This window comes from Terrapene carolina, unplaced genomic scaffold, assembly GCF_002925995.2.
Source record: "Terrapene carolina triunguis isolate 2854851 unplaced genomic scaffold, T_m_triunguis-2.0 Scaffold95, whole genome shotgun sequence".
Taxonomy (NCBI): domain Eukaryota; kingdom Metazoa; phylum Chordata; order Testudines; family Emydidae; genus Terrapene; species Terrapene triunguis.
Window position 1 is genome coordinate 33,995,810 of NW_020664446.1, and position 15,152 is coordinate 34,010,961.

The following is a 15,152-nucleotide window of genomic DNA, read 5'->3' on the forward strand; positions in this document are numbered from 1 at the left end:
GTTTACAATTACTTATAAAGGAAAATAACAGTGCAGACTATGTTAGAGTAGGTAGATTATTGGGGGGAAGGGATTTCCTCCCAAAATTCAATTTGTAAGTGGTTTGTATTTTGTAGGATCTAAAACGGACACTTTTTTTGTGTTGAAATTTTACACGTACTGAAAAAACTCATTTTATGATAAATGAGAAATAGTAATTTTTTTTTAAGTAAGAATGTGCTAAAGTCTGTTTTGTTGCAAAATTTTCATTTTTTAAACTTTTTTTGTTTTAAAAACTTTGACTAACACTAAAGGTAGGGGCAGGTCTTGTTCCTCTTCTGTTGAAAAACAAACCAGAAAGACACTTCCCCTCCCCCAAAACAAAACAAACAAAAATCCCAATGCTCTTCTGATTTCTGCATGGAAATAGGAATTAGACTAAGCTGATTTTAGATTCTAGCACGCTGTTCTCCTTGTCTTTATAGTAAACTATAAAGCAAAGTAATAATTACTATAGCACCATATTGTACATAGCTATTTATAGTATGTAAAATATTGTAATAATAATAAAAAAATCTTGTTTCTAAAGAAATGGGTGCAGTACAGCTTAACATAACCAAAGCCAAGACAGAGGGCCATGTGGATGTTGTTGCTTGTTGCCTCCCCAGAATTGGTCTTTCAGAAGTGGTTTGACAGGGAAGGAGAATTATTAGCATATACTAAGCAGGAGGATGTCCACGCCATAAAGAGTGGCATGAAAGAAGGCACAAAATTAGGAGAGGGGAAATCAAAAGTGGAGACAAAGGGAGTTTGCAGAAGAGACGCTTGGGAGAAGTTTAGAGGGTGGGAGTGTGTATAGGAGGGAATGAGGCCAAAGGTACTGGCAAGGCCTAAGCTATAGAATGTTTTGAAAATAAGATTAAAATGGATGTAGAAGAAGAGAAGCATGTGCAGGAAACAGTCTTAGATCTGCTATATTACTATGCTGTGGAAACTAATATGCTTGTAGACCTGAATAGCAATGGATGAATTCAGTCAGAATCAATTTGTTTAATGTCCCTTGGGGTAAATTCTGTCCTCTGAGGCATGCATGCATCTCTCATTTATTTCAATGGGAGTTGTATGCTTATATCTGAGGGTAGAGTCTGAACCCATGGAGCTTAAAAAGCTGAAGATGTATGATGCATACATATGTATCTTATGAAACAGGGGGGAAGCAAATATTCTATAATTGCAGGTGTGAACAAATACTATGGCAAAAGACCCTCTTCTACCAAAGGCAAAAAAATCTGTCTGTCCTTAATGGTTGATTTGATGTCTCTTAAGCATGTTTGCCCTAACTACTGTCTCAAAGAGCATAGGGGTAGACAGTTTGGTGCACAAGGCAAGCTAGTCAAATTGGCTAGTTTTATATTTGTGCTTAAAAAATCCTGAGAAATCCACAAAGTGAAGATAGATTATGCTTCTGTGGGTTTTTTATTGAACCTTTCATCTGTAACATAAGCAAATAGAGTGAAGTTTCCTGTCTCAAAAGAGTGATGAGGGGGTGGAGAAGGAAGCAGTATCAAAGTTCATGTTTTGTAAAGCACTTTTAATTTTTAAAAACAAGGATTACTGAGCAACTTTTGTCAAGTATGATCCCCTAGAAGAAGAATGAAGACTTCAAAGTTCATGTTGACTTCATTACAGACCTGGTATCTTTTCCCAAACAGTGTTTATTTACAGCTAACAGGATTTATAGTGCATAATATTTCATAATGTTTCTGTTGCAATATCTGACAAATGTGAATAGGATTAATTGCAGTTATGTATGATATTATCTTTTGGAGCGAAAGTCCACAACAGTCTACGGTTCCACAGCTGCAAAAACTGTAAGGGAAATTTGTTGTGTTAAAGAAAAATGGCAATGACTTTCAGTTTGTTAATGAGTGCTAAAAATCAACATGAACAGTTGAATGGAAGGTATTAAAGTAAGTTCGCCTTCCATTCCCAGTTTCCATTCCCGTGCTCCTACGCATTGTGAGAACCTGCAGCACATGTTAATGTTGATACATAGTGGAAGGGGATCTGATGCTAAAGACAGTGGTACACCATCTTAGTTTGTCATTGTCTTAGCCTAAAAAGCCTGATCCCTGGAAGTCACCTATGGGAAGGCCTTCCACGGCCTTGTGGGAAGAGGAGGGGAGCAAGGACAATGAAGAAAAGCTAGCATGCCTCCAGGATCAGGCCTCTTATCCCCAGGAATTATAAACGCTGGGAACAAATAGCTCTCTATGTTCTTGCTGTAGTTCCTGCTTTTCTTGGGTTTGCTTGTTGCAAACCTGCTTTTTTGTGTATGAGAAATACTAGGTCCCTTTTGCTCTAGTTAAGAACCTAATGTAATGTTTTTAAACCCATAACTACAATAAAATAACTCTTTAAAACCCTGCTATTGTGGAAGATTACAATGCATGAATTTAAGACCTTGTGAGTAACATAAAGGTTGCTAATCTTACAGTCCTATAGGTTAACCACTCAAATATAGAGATGAAGCAAATATTGAATACTCATTAGTTTGTCAGGACTTCAGTGTGAGGAGAACATGAAGCTTTGATTTTTAACTACGTATAATGCTTTATCTTTCAGGTCCCAAGCCTGCTGTTTTTCTGCAGCATGGTTTGCTTGCAGATGGTAGTAACTGGATCACAAATTTGGACAACAACAGCCTGGGCTTTATGCTGGCAGATGCTGGCTTTGATGTTTGGATGGGAAACAGCAGGGGGAACACTTGGTCCAGAAAGCATAAACACTATACAGTGAAGCAAGAAGAATTCTGGGGTTTCAGGTAGCTGGAGCTCATTTCTGAGGAGTGCTGTTTATTACATGTTATACATGCTGTCAACAGGAACCACTCCTTTCCCTCCTCCATGATGCCATACCCCCACTATTAGCGCTGTGCCGATCCCTGAATTTTTGGTTTGCTGGCAGTTCTTGGAGGCGAGAGGGTAGGGGTTGGTTTGGGTCAAACTGAAACATTTTTTGGTGAAGTGAAAAAGTAGGAAAAATTTCCTTTTGGGTCAAATGAAATGTTTTGTTCCCAGGCATTTTTAAAAAATAAAAGGTAATAAAGGTCTCAATTCACAGCTGAGGCAGTAGGGTTTCCCCCTTAGCCCAGTGGTCAGGGCATTGTCTTGGAACGTGGGAGACTCAGGTTTGAATTCCTGCTGTGGAGCAGGGACTGGAACCCAGGTCTCCTCCTTCCCAGGAGAGTGCCCTAACCACTGGGATATAGTCATTCTCTCTACCGCTGTCTGTCTGGCCCAATGGCTATTCATGTACTTTTATACAAAGTGAAACCCCTTCAAGAGGAGGGATTGAGACACCCACCTCAGAATAGCCCATAAGCGGGTGGTAGGGCACTCTCCTGGGATGCGGGGAAAGCTAATTGTTCCAGTTGCTGCTCCAGAGCAGAGGTTTGAAGCTGAGTCTCCCACATATCAGGACCGTGCCCTAAGCACTGGGATAAAGACTGTGAGGGAGGACTCCCTCCCATCCCTCCCCCTGAAATTCCTTTGGCCACATCTGCATTTTTTTTTGGCAAATAAACTGTTCATCTGAAAAATTTCACCCTGCTCTCACCTCATCTCAAAAAAGATATATTGGAATTGGAAAAGCTTCAGAAAAGGGCAACAAAAATTATTAGGGGTATGGAACGGAGAGATTAATAAGACTGGCACTTTTCAGCTTAGAAAAGAGATGACTAAGGGAGGATATGATAGAGGTCTATAAAGTCATGGCTGGTGTGGAGAAAGTAAATAAGTGTTGTTTATTCCTTCTCATAACACAAGAACTAGGGGTCACCAAATGAAATTAATAGGCAGCAGATTTAAAACAAACAAAAGGACGTATTTCTTCACCCAGTGCAGCCAACCTGTGGAACTCCTTGGCCTTCACAACATCCACTGGCAAGATTATAACAGGATTCAAAAAAGAACTAGATAAGTTCATGGAGGATAGGTCCATCAATGGCTATTTGTCAGGATGGGCAGGGATGGTGTCCCTAGCCTCTGTTTGCCAGAAGCTGGGAATGGGTGAGAGGGAATGGATCACTTGCTGATTACCTGTTCTGTTCATTCCCTCTGGGGCACCTGGCATTGGCCATTGTCGGAAGACAGGATACTGGGCTAGATGGACCTTTGGTCTAACCCAGTATGGGCGTTCTTATGCTCTATCTACTACCCCACTTCAGTAACAGATTAAACAAGATTGTGCCACTGCAATTTTTTATCCTGGTTATATATGTGCTAATATGCTATCAGTATGAGAAACTATACATTTGCTATAATGGCCTGATCCTGCCTTCATTGAAATCAATGAGAAAATTCCCATTGACTTGAGTGGTTCAGGATCAAGCCCTAAGTGAATCTTGGTCAGAGTTTGGCTGTTCAGAATCAACCTTTGGAAGTTTTTATTCATTCTTAGCTGACTAATTTTCAATGTACTAAAGTTCCATTCAGTAATTCTTCTCTGCATATGTTGATATGGAAATTTTATAGCTTTATTTATATAGCCATCTTCTTGTCTTTGTTATAGTTTTGATGAAATGGCTAAATACGACCTTCCTGCCACTATAAACTTTATTGTGAATAAAACTGGACAGGAGAAAATCTATTACATTGGCCATTCACAGGGTACCACTATAGGTATGTTAAGAGATTTAATTTAAATACAGTTTTAAAAGAGAGATTTGCGCACTTTTGGTTAAATAATGATAAAATACAGATTTACTAGTACAGTTTGTTTTGTATCCTCATTAATACTAAAAGGCTAGAGAATTAACTTTCACCTATTTATTTGAAGTGAAAACTTGTAAAACAGTAAATTAAGTTAATAGACTACGCTATTCATCCAATTTCTGTAAAAACAAATATTCTAAAGAGTTGTGAAAGTGTACATGAAAAATCATAGATTCATCACTCCAACTAAAATTTAAATTGATGCTCAGGTCAACCTTTAATTAACCAAACCAGTATTTAAAGACCAGTATTTAACCAAACCAGTATTTACTGATGCTAATTCACATTCTTCTTTGAACACATACACAATTTCCAAATTCAGAACTTAAAACATACTACACTCTATAATTAAAACATGCCTACCTAAAATTCTGATTTCATTTCTGTCAAATATTGTCTTATTAAGAAGTCTTATTTTTTTTTATTTTTAACAGCTTTCATCGCATTTTCAACTATGCCAGAGCTGGCTAAGAAAATAAAAATGTTTTTTGCATTGGCACCTGTAGCCACAGTCAAGTTCTCCACTAGCCCTCTGACAAAACTTGGAGTGCTTCCAGAGCTGCTTCTCAAGGTATGTATTTCAGTCAAGATATTTGTTTTAAACCTAAGTGAAAATATTTCTTTTCCATTTAAAATGGTTTTAGTAGAGATTATAAATAAAACTGTGTGTAGACTTAATGCATATGAATGTGCCTCTCTTGCTATGTACACACTTGTACAGAAGATTAACATGCATGACATGAATTCTAAGCCAAACTTTGACCTTGTATCAATATATGTCCAGAGTTGCTCTGTGATGGTTTTCCATATTGATAACTGCATAATTGAGAGTAGAATTTGGCCCAGTGACCACAAAATGCATTTGATGTTGCCCATTGCACCCCATGCTCCGCATTTAAAAAAAAAAAGGTGAATAATAATGTAAAAGCAAACATTTGTTTTGATGTTGGTGGATCACATACTATCTGAAAATGCTTAATATTTATCTTTGATGTCCCATACACAAGGATGTTGAGAGCCTTCAAAATGGGAAAATTGAACTATCAGGCTGAGAAATTTAAATACATGACAGGAGAAGCTAGGGGAAAGTTAAAGCTTAAAATGTATCTTATAAATAGGGCTTGACCTGAAAGAATCAGTATTATATTTACTCATTTGCACATGGGTCTAGGACTTGTTTTGCCAAAAAGCCATGATTAATATATACACTGGTCAATTTTAGATATCACATTTAGTAGTAATGTGATATCCTTTTCTTCCTTTATATGGAGTATTTTTCATTTGTCATCAGTTTCTGCAGATTTATTTAGCAGTCACCTCTGTGTACTTCAGTCCTTAAATAGATTTTTTCCATTGATAAACTCATATGTTCTACTCCACTAAATTGGAATGTCTCCTAGAGACCCTGTTTAATCTAATGCCTGTTTCTTGGGCAGGAGAGTATTAGCATAAATGCTGCTCCTATTAAGGAGAGTTGGGCTGGTGAAAAATACTATGGTGCTTTTTCAGACTTGAAATTTGAAATTCTTATTTTTCACACAAGTTGTCAAACAAAGAGTGAGAGGAAACAGGAGGAGGATACAGTGAAGTTGTTCACTAGCTGTTGTGTGCTGTGTACAGGGGCTGGACTGCCCACCTCTATTCACCAGCTATCCTTTGGTGGGAGAAGGAGGGGGAGCCATGTGAGTTATGGCAGACAAGGTTTTAGATATTGGAAGTGTCACTTTATCTCTGTTAGGCACAATGTACCTTTTCTAACCACAGGACATATCTTGAATAGATATTTTTGTGTATTGTAACTGCCACTGGTTCCCCTTCTCCTCTCAGGCGGATAGAGATGAGGCCAAATAACACCTGCCAGCTCCCTCTGTCCCTCTTCTCATAGTGAAGATGGCTGCTTAGTTAGAATAATAGGCTGATCAGTGTTCCCAGATAAGAGGCTTTTATTTTATAGAAAAAATGCACCTGTTCACATGGTCCTGTGAAACTTGACCCAGTCATGGTGGCTTGCACAGTGAGCTATTGTGGAACCACCCAGTTAACCACAAACCAGTGGATGGGTCATAGTCTTTGTGCTGTGTCAGTGTGAGTAAAAAGCACTCTGTAGATCATGTTCAAACCCTTGGACTTTTTAAAAATAATATCTTGCAAGAGGAAACTGCCACCACAATGCAAGCTTGGTTTTATTCACATGGTTTGAATTGAGGAAGCTTCAAATATCAAACATACCAACTTAAGCAGATGTAGCTTAAAATATTTAACCTTTAGCAGAAATCTGACATGCCCTCTCTGACATAATGAATACAAAACTGATAAGAACTTTTTAAAAAGTTTGCATTTTCATGGATTTTCTTTGGTTAACCATGAATAATTTCTTCTGTTTTTAACTTGATAGCAAAGGTACTGATTATATATTTCACTTCAAATTAATGATCTAGGCTCACATGGTGAGAAAGTGTAATACAAAACAATCTTTCTTTTATGAATTTAAGTAGTTATCCCAAGAAACCTATAGTATGAGTAAAAGCAAATAGCCTTCTGTTATGTGTATGTGCTTATTATTTTGCAGGATATGTTTGGAAAGAAGCAATTCCTTCCTCAGAATTCATTGCTGAAGTGGCTTGCCACTCATGTTTGTACCCACAGATTACTTGATGACCTTTGTGGCAATTTCTTCTTTCTTATATGCGGCTTTGATGAGAAAAACTTAAACATGGTATGTTCTGTATACACCTAGCAATTATCTCCTTGTGACTTTTAAGAGTATAGACTATGATCTAAGAGTGTTTATATTCCATATGTAACTTAAAAAAAGTTTAATACCTTCTAGTTCTTGAGAGTTTGAATGAGTATCTTTTCTTGCTATAGACAGGAGTCCAGCTGCACAGTCTAGTTGATAAAATACATAGAACTAAATTTAAAAATGGATTGAAAGGATGAAACAATTTTTTTGTACTCTGTGGGAAGAACATGGGCAAGATGGATAGATGGCGAAGAGAATTAATGGTATAGAACATGGAAAGAAGGGAGAAGTAAAGATTAGACTTCACAGCTTGGGATGCATCCATGTGTGAGAGCTGCTGAGATTTCCAGATCTCATAGTGGACATATGCAAATGCTTTTCTAGGAGTCAATTTGTACATTTTAAAAGTCTGTAGTTGTTCTGTGTTCCAAATGAAGATTGAAGCACAGGACACAGTGCAGGTGTGTTGTGGACAAATTGGTTAAGTGTATTTTTAGTCTGAAAAGTGATTTATGTAAAAAATCATCTACCAAGTCCTAATTGGTTACACCTGTGCAAATACATTGGAGGAAATGTTGTTGCAGAGGTGTCGCTGAAGATGCAGTTTAAAGACTGAAGAGACGAATGTTTTGATGAGGGCATAATTTGGCCTGAGGAACCTTTTGTTGCTGGCGATAAAACTTCAGAAGGAAAGAATCCAGCTTGAAATTTCCAGTCTCAAGGTTGAGTTTCCAGAGTTGGGTTTTTGTTTAAACAAACAAACACCAAATAGCAGAACATCTCTCTACATTGCTCTGGACATCTGTGACAGACAATAAACATGGAATCCTACAATGCCACTTTTTTAGAATCAGTTTGTGGAGTAGTACTGTAAGCTGGGGACGGTGGTCGGGACACAATAGTAAGAATACAATGGGCAGGGATGGTGTCCCTAGCCTCTATTTGCCAGAAGCTGGGAATGGGCAACAGGGGTTGGATCACTTGATGATTACCTGTTCAGTTCATTCCCTCAGGGGCACCTGGCATTGGCCACTGTCGGAAGACAGAATACTGGGCTAGATGGACCTTTAGGCCGACCCGGTATGGCTGCTTCTATGTTCTAATAGACATAAAGAGCTTTGGGTTTGGTGAGCACATGGAGAGAGAGAGTGAGTGCGAATCCAACTGGCTATTCCAGTGGGATCAAGCCACCTGAAGGAGCAATGAAATGAGGACAGTCTGATATGGGGAAGATTGTGCAAAATATTCCCAACTTTAATTTCAATGTTAAGTTTTTGCTTTTCCACGCAACTATGCTAAAATATTGTGGGAAAATCTGCAAAATCATTTCTTCTGTCCAAAAAAAAAAAAAAAAAAAAAAAACCACTATTTGGGCAAAGTCACAACTTGAAACTTGGCCCAATTGATGTCTTGTCATTAACTTCAATAGGGCCAGGATTTCACCCTCAATTTAAAAAAATTTTGATTGAAAATCTGAATTTGGCATAATTTATATGAAATGGGAAAAATGGTAATTTTGTGTGCAGAATTTCCCACTCCCCACACACAATTTTGCATAGTTCTAAATATGGATTTAGACTTTACTCTGCCTGAGGATTCAGCTTTCAGAAGACAGTATTTTTAAACTGAAAATAAATGAAGCTTATTTGGAGCAACAGCCTATGTTAGTAGAAGTAGGCTAAACAGTTGGTCAAAACTAGTATAGTGTAGGGAGGCATTTAAAACTTAGAAGAACTTGGAACACTTTTGCTAACATTAACATTTTTAAACTTGTAAATTGATGTAAAATTATTCATGCATATTACTGTTAAGTTTAAAGTCAATATTTATGACAAAATCCTTGTATTAAGGACACCATAGAATATTGAAACTGAAGTGGTTTTTCTAAATTTAGTTTGCATTTCATTCAGCTGGGAAACAAAGCTAGATTGGTTAGTTTCACTTTTGCATCTAGTAACTTTTATTAACTTGAGCAATACCGTTCTTTGTTTTTCTCAATGTGTTAGGAGAAGGCTTACATCTCTTCCTTCACAACCATGCTGCTTTTTTTTTTTTTTTTAAAAAAAGATCAAAACAAAACATTGAAACATTCCTAGTCAGATTCAGTTTCTTGGTGTTTTTTTTTTAAGTGTAATTTTACAGTAAAATAAAACATCAGCTTTAGATCAAATTTAGTTTAAACTAAGTTGACAGTGTTATTCAATTAATGGCAAGACTTAAGCATCCTATCCAGTTTGTGTATACTAGTCTAGTCTTAACTTTCTGATCAGAACTTATTTCTTTTAAACTTACTCTATTCAGTTGTGCAAAAAGCAATAAAGGATGGAACTGATGCACATTAATAGATGAAAATTGTGATTAACTATGTTGCTGTTGCAGAGCCGAGTCGACGTGTATTCAACACATTGCCCTGCTGGGACATCTGTACAAAACATGATCCATTGGAGCCAGGTAGAGCTTCTGAAATCTAAAGTGCCTGTTAACCTAACTTGTTTATAAAATATCGCTGTCAGTGAAATAGGGGTAAAAATGTCAAAATGATCCTATGGTAGCACAACTTTGATAAGACTCTGGGACTACTAAGGAGAAAGTCAGAACAGCAGGTGTTAATCACTGCAATTTTAATTTTAAAAAATTTCCCTTTTGATGCGGCATATATTTTTGCATGAGTGCAAAATAATAGGTGCTCCAGATCAGCAGACAGTATTTCTGCCTGCATTTTAAACTACCATATCAGAGATCATGTTGCTACAACAAACATTTGATTCTCCTTCAGTAACCTTGGTTTCTGACCATGAGCTACATACTGTAGCAGGGCAAGTGGACAAATTGTGGATAGTTAGTTTTTTTACACTTTGCAGTCCACATACTTGCAATTAATTTAAGTGGCTGTATCTCGGTGGTATAAAGCAGGTGCAGTACCCCTATGCTGCGGGAAGAAATTTCTTGTGGAATCAGCAGCTGCTGGTCCCTGCATAGGTTCCTCAAAGTGAGATACAATCTTAGGGTATGTCTACACTACCCGCCGGATCGGCGGGCAGCGATCAACCCCCCGAGCGCTCTCCCATCGACTCCTGTACTCCACCGCCGCTAGAGGTGCAGGCAGAGTCAATGGGGGAGCGGCAGCAGTCAACTCACTGCAGTGAAGACACCATGGTGAGTAGGTCTAAGTATGTCGACTTCAGCTACATTATTCACGTGGCTGAAGTTGCGTAACTTAGATCGATTTCCCCCTCTTTTCCCCCCCCACCCCTCCCAGCTTTAGAGTCAACCTGGTTTTCTAAACAACGCGTGTGTTGGTCTGATAAGTGTAATTTGAGCTTCCATGGGTTAGGTATCAGGCCTGGAATGAAGTGGGAAGAGGCTCATAAAGAAAAATGGTTTTAAAAATTCATGTTTCTTAGACTGCTGTTTCTGAAAACTTTTGGACTGTAAATGGTACTAAGTAAGTTTTTTTTTAAAGGAAAACTCCATTGATGTGGTTGTCAGAGTTCAGGGCAACTGCACCTATATTTGTCCTCTGTGGTCCAGCAAGGGCACCCCTTCTAGGCTCCTGGCCCCTCAGCTGTCCATCTCTGGCAGAGACCCACATCTCTTTCACTGCTGACTGGGGTACTTCAGCACTGCATAGTTCCCTGCTGCACTGTGAATTCCCCAGCAAGCCGGACTGCCTTAACAGGCCTGCATGTGTGCTGCTTTCTCTCCGAAGGCTTTGAACAGATTAATTGCCCCAGTTATAAGTTACCATGCAGCCCTGTGTAAGCAAGCATATTTATTCTTAAGGTGAAAGCACTACAGATAAAACAGACTTCAAACAATTAAAAGAACCTACATGCATGCTAATAAGCTTACAAGAGATCTCCCTCCCCCCACAACTCCAACAAGGGCTCTGACAGGTGTCAGTCCTTCCAACATTTTGGATTGGAGGTTCTGTTTATATGCTAGATCAGAAAGAAGACCCTGTGTCAGCTTAAAGTCAGGCTATTATTCCAAAATTCCTTTTTTTGTCTGCTGGTCTCTGGAGAATCCAGTTTGAACCTGTATATGCTAGCCTTTCCAGGTGGTAGTACCTCACTGGAGATGTTATAACCTGAGTGAATTTGCCTAATCACCCCATTAGTTCCTGGAGGGCTGTGATCACCCTGGCCCATGAAATTACATAAATCTCTGGCCCACACACTTCCTTTGTCTACACTCAACTTTTTTTTTCTCAACCTTTCTTACTGTTGCTACTAGTAAATGGGAAATGTTGAGAGATGTCTAATGTAGAGAGTGTTTTCTCCCCGAGTAGTACTTCCCATTGAGTTGCAGTAAGGTACTATTGAATCTGAGCAAGTGTGGCAGAATTGAGCTCTTAAAATGGTAATTTATACAACTGAGATAATTTCAAGGGAATTAAATTGGGCTGGGAGCCTTAGGCCAAAGCAACAGAATGTATTAATATCTAAGGGTGTCTTGCATCACCAGCATTGCGTTTGTAACTCTCATGGCTAGTTGCATGGGGTTACCTTGCCAGACTTAACAGGTGTTTTTGTGTAATATTAGGCAAAAAATGTGTGTGCACCTGAGTGGTTGGCCTGGATATATATATATATTTTTTTGCTATGATCCATGCTTGTTCCCAGAACTGGCTAAGTTTTCTTGTTACCAAAATGGCTAAGATGGCTTTGTGAGACATGAATTCATAGTTGCTTTGCTGCAATGCAAATACACCAAAACAGCAGCTTTGGAGGAAAAAAATCTTTACTGTTTAAATAGTGACCTGCAGCACTGAGCCAGATTTTCAGAAATATACAGTCCAATGTGCATGTGCAACTCCCAATTTGGATTAAATCCAGCACACTTGGATGTTTACCTTTTAAAAATCTGGCCACCTGTGTATTATTCCATTTTAGTACATGGCGTCTGCTCCTGCTTCTGGCCATAATCTGTAGGTGAAAATGTAAGATCTAAGAAACCTTGTGGAGAAGAAGTGGGCGTGGGAATGGTAGAGAGAAGGAGGTGTGGGAATGGTAGCATGAATATTTTAGAAGAACAAAGGCTATAATCAGTTCGGCTTTCCTTTGCTCCAATTATCTTTGTCTCATTGCCTAGGTAAAACATTACCTCCTCTCCCTGGGGTGTGTTCTTTGTTTTTAATTTAATCACATAGGATTAAGGCACTTCTCCAGATAACCTTCATGTTCTTTCTATACAATTCCTGAGTGCAGACACTGACCTTCATGTTTTTATGTGTGAATATTTATGTTTTAGGCCGTTAAATCTGGGGAACTCAAAGCTTATGACTGGGGAAGCAAGGCTGAAAATTTGGTTCACTATAACCAGGTAAAGAACTTTTAATGGAAGTCTTACAATCCTTGAGAAACAAAACAGAAAACTTCAAAAACTGCCAGGAGACCATGTCGGACTGATCTAGTCAGGCCTTGCAAATTAAGCAGGGACCTGCAGCTGGGATGCAAACATATAGGCGCTCAGAAATGATTAGACATAAGGTGGCACTGTTGTCTCCGAGACAGGACAGAGTCAGTGTTTCCAATATGACATGGAGTGATACTTTGTTGCAAGAGGTGCAGTAAATCAGTTAAGACCTGAGTTGGGTGCAGGTTTTTCAGTGAATAGTGAATTAACCAAAAAAAAAAAAAAATGCATGTAAGGGGCACTGAAAGTATTCACAAATTTGGAAATATTTTCAGTCAAAAGGAGAGAATATATTTGGAAAATGTCAAAGCTGTTCATTTTAACCATTCTGAAAAGTTTTGACTTTTGGTTTTGAAATATATCTACATATTTAAAAAAATAGGACGAAACAAAAAAATACAAAAATTTAATTTTAGTGTTTTAGGGTGTGTTTTAGTCTGAAACAATTTTGTTTTTAAATGTCTTTCACTTTAGCAAAAACGTAAAACAAAATCTTTAGTTAGAAATAAACCAATTCCCCCCCCCCAGATTTTTTGGTATGGCCCTTCAGTTGAAAAATCACTTATCTAAAGCTGAGCAAATCATTAGTGAGAAGTGCTGTGAGATCATTAGAATTGTATAGGGTTAATTATGCTGCCCTGGCCAAACTTCAGCCTACTTAAAGCCCCCCTGCAGCTTCATTTGGATACCAAATTCTTCTCTAGATCTCTGTGCATAATGTTAACAGTTTACCCTTCTTTTGCTTTACTGTGGCTGTAATCTCTTGCAGTAATCCTTGTTTAAGCAGTGTAATACAGGCTAGAAACATGCATGCTCATTGGTAGGTGTAATTTTACTTTCAGTGTAATAGTGACCTGTAAAAGCAGTTTTGGGATTTAAATTTTACATGGTAGACTCTTTGCACACACAACTCATCCAACATTACCTTGCAATGTCCAAAAACCTCATTCTTCCTACCGAGCAGGCTTTAACATGGAGTTAGTCAGGGCTTCTCTTGAATTGATTGCTGCTCCCCAGCGACTGCCGCTCCAGAGCAAAGAAAGGGAAGGGCTAGGATTCTGACTTCTATCCTCTTGCATTTGCTAGTACATTGCAGTACTGCTAGACAAACCCCTTAGCAGATTGGCTCTTCCTAAGCCAGAGTTGTCTTTTTATTTATTTATTTAATTTATATATATATAATATGTGTGTGTGTGTGTGTGTGTATGCTTTCATTTTTAAAAGATTGTAATCTTTCTCCCCCCTCCACCCATAGTCTACCCCTCCATTCTACAAAGTAAAAGATATGACCGTGCCAACTGCACTGTGGACTGGTGGACATGACTGGCTTGCAGACTCGAAGGATATTGGCATATTGCTCACTCAAGTCACTAATCTGGTTTACCACAAACACATTCCTGAATGGGAACATCTGGATTTCATCTGGGGTCTCGACGCACCCCATCGCATGTATAAAGAAATCATTAACGAGATGAGCACATATCTGTAAAGCTGCCTGGGGTGTGTGGGGTTAAAATCTTGCTAAATGCCTCTCTTGGAATGTGTGGTGTTGTCTTGGAAATAGCACCACATCTTTATTTATAATGCCTTTAAAAATGCCAATAATGACTACTGGTTTGGATTAATATCTATTTTTGATGTAAACAGTGTTATTTCTTTCACGCTTACATTCCCTTTGCTATCCTGCTGGCTTCATGCAATGTGGTAATACTGTCAGAAAACAGTAATGTGCCTTTGCCTCGAGGAAATATTTTAAATCCATGTAGATTTATTGATATGTTTAAAAGACAAATTAACCCACTTTGCATGTCAGCAGCCTGAAAGTTCAAAAGATAAGCACCTGCCCCTGAATAAAATATTAAAATCAATTTGAAAATCAAATACAGTTGAACCTGAGTTACAAACACTTGGGACTGAAGGTTGTTCGTAACTTTGAAATGTTTATAACTCTGAACAAAACATTATGGTTCTTTCAAAAGTTTATAACTGAACATTGACTTAATACAGCTTTGAAGCTTTACTATGCAGAAGAAAAATGCTGCTTTCCCTTTATTTTTTTTAGTAGTTTAACACAGTACTGTACTGTGCTTTTTTTTTGCTTTTTTTTTTGGTCTCTGCTGCTGCCTGATTGTGTACTTCCGGTTCCAAATGAGGGGTGTGGTTGACTGGTCTGTTCATAACTCTGAGGTTCTACTGTAGATCTTTCCAAACCTTTTAGTGGTGTTCTTGCTAACACA

At 38.3% G+C, this 15,152-nt stretch overlaps 1 protein-coding gene across 1 annotated transcript; it reads left to right on the plus strand.

Annotated features, from left to right (window-relative positions):
- The first annotated feature begins 2,597 nt into the window (after nucleotides 1–2,597).
- Nucleotides 2,598–14,930, plus strand: LOC112120500 (putative lysosomal acid lipase/cholesteryl ester hydrolase). The gene is made up of 7 exons (XM_024219605.2): nucleotides 2,598–2,803; nucleotides 4,552–4,661; nucleotides 5,189–5,325; nucleotides 7,324–7,470; nucleotides 9,877–9,948; nucleotides 12,751–12,822; nucleotides 14,171–14,930. The coding sequence occupies exons 1-7, from the start codon at nucleotides 2,694–2,696 to the stop codon at nucleotides 14,402–14,404; spliced, it is 882 nt and encodes a 293-aa protein (XP_024075373.1). The 5' UTR covers nucleotides 2,598–2,693; the 3' UTR covers nucleotides 14,405–14,930.
- Nucleotides 14,931–15,152: the final 222 nt, after the last annotated feature.